Below are 9,539 nucleotides of genomic sequence, written 5' to 3' on the forward strand. Positions count from 1 at the left end.
GCACCACCCCTTACCATCCACAGGGGAATGGCCAGGTCGAAAGGTTCAATAGAACCCTGCTGGCCATGTTGAGAACCTTAACAGATGAGGAAAAAGCTGACTGGAGAAGTTCCCTTGCTAAGGTGGTGCATGCGTATAACTGTACGCGTCATGAATCCACAGGCTTCTCGCCATACTATCTCCTCTTTGGCCGTCACCCCAAACTCCCAATTGACCTCATCTTTAGCCTGAGCCCCTATGACGCAAGTACTTCACCCCAAGAATATGCAACCAAGTGGAAAGAGAGAATGGAGGAGGCTTACCAATTGGCTTCCAAGATGGCTCGTAAGAGTGGGGACAGAGGGAAGGAGAGGTATGACAGGAAGGTTCATGGCGCAGAGTTGTATCCAGGGTGCAGGGTCCTTGTCCGAAATCTCACGGAGAAGGGTGGTCCAGGCAAACTCAGGTCTTTCTGGGAGGAAAAAGTTCACATAGTAACTCAGAGGAAATACCCAGACAGCTCAGTGTATGAAGTGCGACCCGAGAATGGTCGGGGCGAACACGAGTGCTTCATAGGAACTTGCTGCTACCATGTGATTTTCTGCCTGTTTGAGAACAAGACACACCCAGAAAGAAGAAAATACAAGTAAAGAAAAAGGCACTCAAAAGTACAACTAGTAACAGAATTTAACTTACCAGCTCATAGGATGAGGGTGACTGGGAATACCTTGATGGAGTTCCACTGGAGTCAGCTGATGAACCTGTGAAAAGCATTCTTAGACCCGATGCAGAGGAGTTTCAGCCCCGGAATGAGATAATGCACCTGGAACACTTCAATGTGGATGGGGAACAGCTCCAGATGACAGCAGAGGAGGAAACAATGGAGGAGCATTATGAAAGGGAAAAAGAGGAACGACAGGAGGATATGGTACATACAGAACAGGCTGAAGAGGAAGGGCGGCTGAAATTCACCTTGGACAAAGAAGAAGAAAGAAATACAGCAAATGAAAATCTTACCAGTGACGAGGCTCACGATGAGCACCAGCAGCAGCGAAAGTGTCCTTTGAGAATTAGATAAAGCACAAAGACTTTCACATATGATATCCTAGGTCAGCCAACACTATTAAAGCTATTAAAATAGAAAATGTGTTTATAGGAGTGTTTAAGTTGTTGCATTAATTAGTGTTTTTAGATACTGACGTGTCATAAAATGTTCAGGTATTTGTAGTTTTGTAGGGGGAATTATACAAAAGATGCATTAAGTTTATTCCTGTTCGTTGATGCCATTCAGTTTCTGTAGGTGAACTGCTGAACACAAGCTCAAGAGGACACTGCGGATGGAAGTTATTATGAACTCTGGCAGGATGTGATTGTATGTTGCTATTTATAAGGGAAAAGTCCAGAGTAGATGCGTTCTTTGTGAATGTTTTCTTGAGAAGGTTGAATGTTCAGGTCAAAAGGTGAAACCTATTTTGAAAATGAGTACTTTACCTGTGGGTATTCCAGAGTGGTGGTTTATCATAGTGCACGATGATACCTGCCACACCCATGTTAAGTTGAGTGGGGTTAAACGTGATGTGACAAGACTGAGATAGATCAGTAGACAGTACTCAAATTGACCCCTGAACCTGTTTATGTCATCCCTTAGAAATGTCAAGGACATGATGTGCTTAGTACATGTACGGGAATATCGGGGCGACATTCAATTTTTGAGGGGAGAGTGTGGAAAACATAGAAATTATGCTTATAATTTGTGACCCCCCCCTTTAAAAGAACGTACGGATGCATGTGGGGTTTTGTTATTTTATTGTTTAATTTAATCTAATGTTATTTTTTTATTTACAACTGTTTGTGTACTTTGATTCAAGGGCATTGTGAATGATGCATAGCACTATCAGGCGTAAGTGGGCCAGCAAAAAGAGTTTCGGGGTCCTGATGATTCGGCAATGAGGGAGAGAGAGCGATGCGCCATGTTTGTGCTCAGTTTTTTTTCTGCTCATTTTGTGTAATAAAAACCGGATCTTCATTTCATCACGCTTGTCTACGGTCTCATACTTCAAGTGTGCAACAATCACCTTCACATACTTTTACCTTAACTGTTCCCTCCTGGTGGAATGACCTGCCCAACTCAATCTGAGCAGAGTCCTTAGCCATCTTCAAGAAAAGGCTAAAAACACATCTCTTCCATCTACACTTGACCCGCTAACACTAGCACTCTCTATTCTATTTCTATTTCTATTTTATCTATTCTATTTGTATTCTACTACTTGCTTCATTTTTATTTAAAAAAAACAATAAATGCTCTAAAACTAGCGTTCTGTATTTTTTCTTTATAAAAATGACCCTATAACACTATCGCTATTCTTTTTCTATTCTTTCAACTTGTTTTCTTTATATATATATTTTTTTAAATGACGCTCTAACACTAACATTCTCTATAATTTTTCTATTGTATCTACTTGTTTTCTGTTTATTTATCATTTAAAAACAAAAAACTTGCTACATATATTGCATTAGACGAACCGAGACTTGTCACAGCACTTAAATATTATTACTCTTCTTTTGGTTTTGATTACTTCTGTTGTCCTCATTTGTAAGTCGCTTTGGATAAAAGCTTCTGGTAAATGTAAACGTAAGGCCGACTAAACTCATTAAAAACAGCTTCTGTAAGTGGTGAATGTATGTGTGTATGTGTGCATCATAATACCTCTCAGTGATAAGTGGGGCGGGGCCGAGAGCCGTGGGAACGGAGCCAGGCCGGTGGAGTTAATAATAATGAGCAACACCTGCGCCACTCACTGGTCTCGAGTCCCACAGAGGAGCTCCAGAAGCATAAAAGGAGGAGTAACGACAGTGAAGGATGAGAGAGGACCAGGCCTGGACTTAATTTTGTGTTTTGTGTGCGGCAGTCGTCTGTGAGGGGCTGCCGCTGTACTTTCATTTTGTGTTTGTTTTTTTATTATTAAAGTCTTTAAATGCTAGCCGGTTCCCGCCTCCTTCTTCCCGTTCTATTAACTGTGTTACAGTCTGACACAGCGTGATTGACCACACATAGGACACACTGTGAATTCTGGGTGGGGAAATGTTGTCTTAAGCTCCTGGAGCAGTGAGTGTTAGAACCTTGTCACTCGGAGAATCAACGTTTTAAAGCTGCACAGTGGACCAGAGTTAGTGATGTGTTGACAGTTTTAGAGAACACGGCTTGTAGAGTATGGTAGGTGTTTGGTAAGAGAGACTTGGAAAAAAATTGACAACACCAAGTTTGATAAAGTCATGGAAATACTTTCCATTACAACACACAAAGCCCTTAAAGCTAGTTTGCATGTCTCTTATCACAATACATTATCAAAGGCTTCACAATAAATTTCTCCTAGAAATGCCTAGTACGAAAAAAGAAAACCAGTTTTATCTCAATTTAGAATCAGTACTAAAGGGATCAAATGAGAATCTGCTAAGATACTGAATAAGATGAAATTGTGGGGAAATTACTTGTGCCTATTTTGTGTCCATTTTGACTTTATTTGATTCTTATATGATCTTATTTAGGATCTCATGAGAAAGGAGAATCACAAATGAGTGTCTTTAATATGTCTTTAATATCTGAGATAAAGTAGAAACAAAAACAAGAACTCAATGAAGTCTGCAAACAATTAGCCCTACAATCATGGCCAAAAGTTTTGTCAGTGACATAAATTTTGTGTTTTGCAAAGTTTGCTGCTTCAGTATTTGTAGATTCTTTTCCCACATGTTTCTATGGTATACTGAAAAACAATGATAAGCATATCATAAGGTTTAAAGGCTTTTATTGGCAAACAAATACAATGAGTCAATATTTACAGTGTTGACCCTTGTTCTTCATAACCTCTGCAATTCGCTCTGGCATGCTGGATATTAGCTTCTGGGCCAAATCCTGACTGATGGCGATCCATTCTTGCCATATTAGTTCTCGGAGTTGATCACAATTTGTGGGCTTCTGCTTGTCCTTTTGAGGACTGACATCAGGTTCTCTATTGGATTGAGTTCCATGGAGTTGCCTGGCCACAGATCCAATATTTCAATGTAATGATCTTCGAGCCACTTCTTTATCACTCTTGCTTTGTGACATGGGGCTCCATCATGCTGGAAAATGCACGGATCATCACCAAATTGCTCATGGATCATTGGAAAACTTTCAAAACAGTGATTTTTTTTTGTTGTTTTTTTTTTGTGAAAAGTTAATTTTTTGGGCCATTTTAGCCATTATTTAAAATGCATCTGATCACTCTACACAATAATCTAGAAACAATGTGAATGAACACCACAACAGCTTAAGCAGCAAACTTTGCAAAACATAACATTTATGTCACTGCCAAAACTTTTGGTCATGACTGTACAATTCACCTTGTGTTTCTATTATGTTTAAATTAGGGTGTCTTGTTTTTTTTCCCATATGAGACAAGCAAGAATCAAAACCTTAAATGTATAGTCATCTGAGGAAATCTGTGTCTTTATGCTTAAGATCTTTAGAGTTGTGTCTGAGTAACTGGTTAAAATGCTTCTATTTTGCATTTCATTTTTTAATGCAAATCTTTAAATGATATTTTTAGCATAACAGTTAAATTTGTTTGTGTTAAAACAGTTTAAATGAGATTTTGCCCAGATTTTCATTGTGGTCTTTGAAAGTTCAGAATGAGATACTGATTTACGTAAAACCTACGTCTAAACATAAAAAGAGGATTAATTCTGAATTTTATAGATTCTGTGTTTTGTTTTCTTTTCTTTCTCTCGGTCTGTCTATGTATTTCTTCAGTAAGCATGAGACTTTGGTCACTATTCTAACCTCAGTTCAACAGTCTGGAGCCCACTGGCTTGTGGTTTTGGGGACGAGTTCAGAGAAAGTACTAATACATTCAGCACAGTGTACAACATTAAGTTACTGTCTGAAAGTGACTTAACAGAATGCACCAGTTCAACTTTCTCCAAATGTTTTCCAGATTCCTGGATGCAAGTCCTATCCATCTTTTGGGGAAATGCCTGGTGACATCCCATTTAGTGATGTGAAAACTGATCCACGATATGCCTATGATTTCATGTCTTGTACAGATGTAGCATGTAGAGTACAGACAGGCAGATTATTGAGCATAGATGAGGATAGACAAATGTTATAGTTTAAATAACAAGGAGAGAAATTATCCAGTTGACATGGTTAATGATGTCCCAATGCAGCTCTGTTTAAAGTTGTTGTTATTTATTTATTTATTTGTTTGTTTGTTTGTTAGTTCATTCATTAATTCATTCATTAATTTATGCTACTTGGTGAAGGATTATAGTGAAACATAATTTCTGGAAAAAAAAATCTCCCTTGTCTAATTTTATAACTAACGTTTTTATGTAGGCCTATCCTAATTATACACAAACACATACATATATATATATATTCTATGTATAATTCTCTCTCTCTCTCTCTGTGTGTGTGTGTGTGTAACACCATAAGGTTTTCGTCGTTTTAAAAAATGTAAAAATAATAAAGTGTAGGAACAATGCAATAAAATGCATGCATCGTTTGAAAAGATAGGGTTTTCTAAGATTGTGTAAAGTGATCTTAATGTTACAGAAAGAAAGAAATCGTTTTTTTTTATTCAGTCGTCCGATGGAAATCGAGATGGCAAAATGAGTTTGTTTCGTTTACGTTACCATGGTGAGACGCACAAGCAGCGCTTACAGGGTCTGGTGCAGACTGCAGAGTTAAGAGGTGTAAACAAAACCATATCAAGTGCAATTAAATTATTTTAATTATTTAAGCCTCAGACTAACCCAGGGCTGTTGCTTATCAAACAGCGGCGTAACGCAAAAGAACGTGAGTGCAATGACTTCAGAGGTTGATGAGGAAAATAACCCGGCTGGAAGGTGTTTACTGGGAAACTGGGTTGAGGAGGTATGTTTCACACAACATATTTAAATGATCCTGTAAGCTGAGGCTTAGCAAAGTTTTGTTTGTCGTCCTGGTGGTACATCTGTAGTTACAATATGAACGCTTCACCTTCACCTTTACAATGACATGTTACACTTTTCTCTTTTCTTTCACGCGTTTCAGAGGGCTACTGCATTGCTAGACGGGACCGGGCCTAGATCATGTGTTCATAAGTACGGACACACAGGGATTCTTACCATGGACGTGGCTGCTAAAGTACAGGGGATCAGTACATTCAAAGCTACGTTCAATTCTCCTAAAAGCCTTGGTGTACGACAAAAAGGTAGGTTAAAATGATACAGGCGTTATAATAAGGATTTTATAAATTCATAAATAAACATTTGCTGAAAAACGACACAGAATTATGTTTTTTCAGCTGTTTTAACAGATGCTTCTGTGATTCATTCTTGACAGCTTATGTCAGCCAGTAGGGTTTACCTCTGTGATGCACGCAAATTAGTAGAACATTTAAAATGTTTTAAAGACATAAAACACATGCATAATCCACAAATATAACCACATAGTAAAAATGCAGAACTGGACCAATAGTAATAGTGACAGTTCTGTCAGCTGACCTAGGGATTAAAAATTACTTTTGCATTATTACATTTATTTGACTTATTGTTAATTATTAAAATTCCTTTTCGTTCTTCAGCTTATATAGTACTCCACAGAGGTCCTTTCAAATAAAGCCCTCTGTTCTTTCTGCTGCATAAATCTTATTAATAAACTTCACTGTTGTTTTCATTTTAGGAAGCCGGGCTGAACTTTTGGAAAATGACCTCATCAAAAGAATAAGGTAGCTAAATTTACTTTAAAGTTTAATGTTTAAGGACCTCATTGTGTGTAAAACACGAATTACATTTTATGATCCTCCCACATTTCTTGTTTCATGTGTCAGTAGAGGAAACAGTGGGAGAAGGAGTATGAATGTTTGGATGTAAGAATGTTTGTGTCATGGTTAGATTCATAGTTCAATTAAATAATTTAATTTTTTATTTACCATGCAACATTCTAATTCATTTTTGAACATGACCTTGACGACAAGTCTCAGACCCCAGACAAGTGGTTGTAATATCGTTTTTAGATTAAAAGAGAAAGAGAGAGAGAGAGAGAGAAAACAGAAAAAAATATCATGCTGAAGTGAGACAGTACCTCATACCCATAGAGCTGGTATAGGCAGGCATGAAAAGACAAATACTCTTTTATAGAAGAATTTCATTTATCAACAGCAAGTTCACATTAAATCATTTTCGCTAAACTGCTTCACTTTCTAGAAAAACAGTCAATGGATCTAAAGGTGAATACTATTTTATTTATGCAGTTCTAACATAAAGTACAAATATTTAATCTCATTTTTAGCATCAGAATTAATTTCTTGTTTTATATAATCGTAACACATTAAGGCTGAGTTGGCTCTTCCTCTATGTCAGATTGCTGTCACTGTGAATAAATGTTAGACAGACGTGCATACATATATTTCAATCTGTTTTGTTTCCACCATCTGTTGATTTAGAGAGACTCCTTCAGCTTTACTTAGACATGAGTCATTACTTCATCATCTCCAGACATCATAGTGACTGTGTATTTTGCAATATTAAAAACCTTTTCAAGCAGATGAACTTTATTAAACATCTAAAATCAATAACAGGATATCAAAATTTTCTTCGAAACTTTTTGGGCCTGAAGCAAAGATGGCAGTATGCAATTTCAGTACTTCTAGGCTACATGTGTCAGCTGAACAACTGCCATTGAGATGAACAGATCTCTCTCTAAGTATATTAGAACTCCTTGATTGAATCACAAATACAAACCAACTATGCAGTTTTTTAACATAACATTGTAATCTATTTTACAGTGATCAGATACATGCAGAGATGAACGCAGAGCCTCCGGCCCCTGAGTTGTGCTCTGTGACCAAAGCAGACTACAAGGCGGAGGGCTTTAAGTCTGTCCGTGCACCACTGACCACGGTCTGTTTCTATACACCGTAACCTTTAAATATAATATTATTGCTGTAACTGTACTTTTGGATATGTGTGCACTGGTGTGTGTGGATTTGTGTGCCTTTCGGCGTCAAACAGCTTGTCTCTTTCAGGATCATGATTACACAGCTGAGCAAGCCATCACATTTTGGAGTGATAACTATCAGAAGATTCAGGTCAGCATCTACTGTGAAGTTTCAGTCAATATGTTTATTTCTTGCAGCACTGGAGTGGGTTTATGGGTAATGTTTCTTCTTACAGGGTGTGACAGCAGTTAAAACTAAGGATCATCCATTTAAAAGAAATGCCACTTTTAGTACACCAATCGGTGAACAACTAGATCAGCTCGACGACACAGTGCTGTACCCATCAGAAAATGATGCTTTGTGACGAATGTAAAAATATCCACATTTGATCATTTCTTCTATCTTCTTTTATGTCATAATTTTTGTCGAGTTTATAACCAGCAATAAAGTTGTGTAATGTTTTCCATGCCAAATATGACTTCCTGACTTCACAAATGTTTTAATGAAGAGCAAGTGACTAGTTCTCCTCTAATAAAATAAATGTACTTGTCTTTACAGCCAAAGGAGAAAATGGTTATTTGGGTGCAGATGGCAGCCTTTTTCACTCTGAGAGAGGAGAGCTCTAACCATTTGCTAATACTCTGTTTCTTTGGATCAGGATGGCTTACTTTCACACAGCTGTGCTGTCAATCAGAGCTGCTCTGTTGCTGCATCTTGTCGCTCTGTCGCTGCATTCCTCTTTCATGCTTTTAGCAGGGATTAATGTTGGATAACTATGGCAACAAGTAATTTTAGACTTCATTAATTCAGTGTTTCCCTTTGTTTTCACAAAATTTGTTTTCTCTGAGGAACTTGACAGAAAGTCTTTGAACTACATGTTCTAAAAAATGTACTAAATACATTTAAATTATATTTTTTAAGTTGTTCATTTAGATCTATTCTGTCATGTTTTTTGTGTCTCGCCAAAATTCAGTCCCTGAACAGTATCATTGTTTTTATACCGTCTTCCTAATGAATTACATGACTCCCAAAGTCCTAATTTGAAACCATCAGATAGTGATTTTGACTTTTAGTTAAGTTACTAACAATTGCTTTTTTTTTTTGTAATGAACCATAATTATGAATTGAAAGCTATGATTATATTTCTTAAAGCCCTGGCCAAGCATGTTTTTACTGAGTATATCAGTGCAAAGCTTTGGAGGATGACCTCTTGGCAACAGGACTGACTGTGACAGAGCTGCTAGTGGGCGGTAATTAAGAATCATGGGGGCGAGAAGCGGCTGTGAACATGAGTGCATGCGCACACACACACACACACAGATGCAGTCCACTGAAGGCACAGATGCCAAATGGATTCTTAATGATCAGACTACGATGACGTCATCCCTATTTACCACCAAACTGTTGAGTGAGCAGTAATGATCAGGGAGTTCTTTAACAAGCAGACAGTGTATGGTTAAAGAGAGTAACACTAAATGCTTTATAATATGGAAATACTGAAAATGTTGTTCTATTATTTGTTTAAACTGATGTGTATGTGTGTGTGTGTGTGTGTGTGTGTGTGTATATATATATATATATATATATATATATATATAT

The 9,539-nt window shown here is 37.5% G+C and overlaps 1 protein-coding gene across 3 annotated transcripts; it reads left to right on the plus strand.

The window, feature by feature from the left end:
• Positions 1-3,051: 3,051 nt before the first annotated feature.
• LOC107683708 (sperm-associated antigen 8-like) lies at positions 3,052-8,495 on the plus strand. Of its 3 annotated transcripts, none has more exons than XM_016479778.1 (7): positions 3,052-3,146; positions 5,797-5,893; positions 6,053-6,212; positions 6,683-6,728; positions 7,788-7,902; positions 8,028-8,090; positions 8,176-8,495. In XM_016479778.1, exons 2-7 carry the CDS (start codon positions 5,825-5,827, stop codon positions 8,302-8,304), a joined length of 582 nt encoding a protein of 193 aa, XP_016335264.1. In that variant the 5' UTR covers positions 3,052-3,146; positions 5,797-5,824; the 3' UTR covers positions 8,305-8,495. The 3 variants fall into 3 exon arrangements, with proteins under 3 accessions (XP_016335264.1, XP_016335263.1, XP_016335262.1); XM_016479777.1 differs by lacking the exon at positions 3,052-3,146 and adding an exon at positions 5,633-5,710; XM_016479776.1 differs by lacking the exon at positions 3,052-3,146 and having other exon boundaries at positions 5,660-5,893.
• The last annotated feature ends 1,044 nt before the right edge of the window (positions 8,496-9,539 follow it).

Source organism: Sinocyclocheilus anshuiensis, unplaced genomic scaffold, assembly GCF_001515605.1.
Source record: "Sinocyclocheilus anshuiensis isolate Anshui unplaced genomic scaffold, SAMN03320099.WGS_v1.1 scaffold3298, whole genome shotgun sequence".
Lineage (NCBI taxonomy): Eukaryota > Metazoa > Chordata > Actinopteri > Cypriniformes > Cyprinidae > Sinocyclocheilus > Sinocyclocheilus anshuiensis.

Bases quoted from the DNA above. Each gene is read 5' to 3' on its own strand.
- LOC107683708 (XM_016479778.1), top strand. From the start codon at position 5,825: ATGACTTCAGAGGTTGATGAGGAAAATAACCCGGCTGGAAGGTGTTTA. The intron at 5,894-6,052 runs GTATGTTTCACA...CACGCGTTTCAG, and splicing joins TGGGAAACTGGGTTGAGGAG to AGGGCTACTGCATTGCTAGA. The intron at 8,091-8,175 runs GTCAGCATCTAC...TTCTTCTTACAG, and splicing joins ATAACTATCAGAAGATTCAG to GGTGTGACAGCAGTTAAAAC.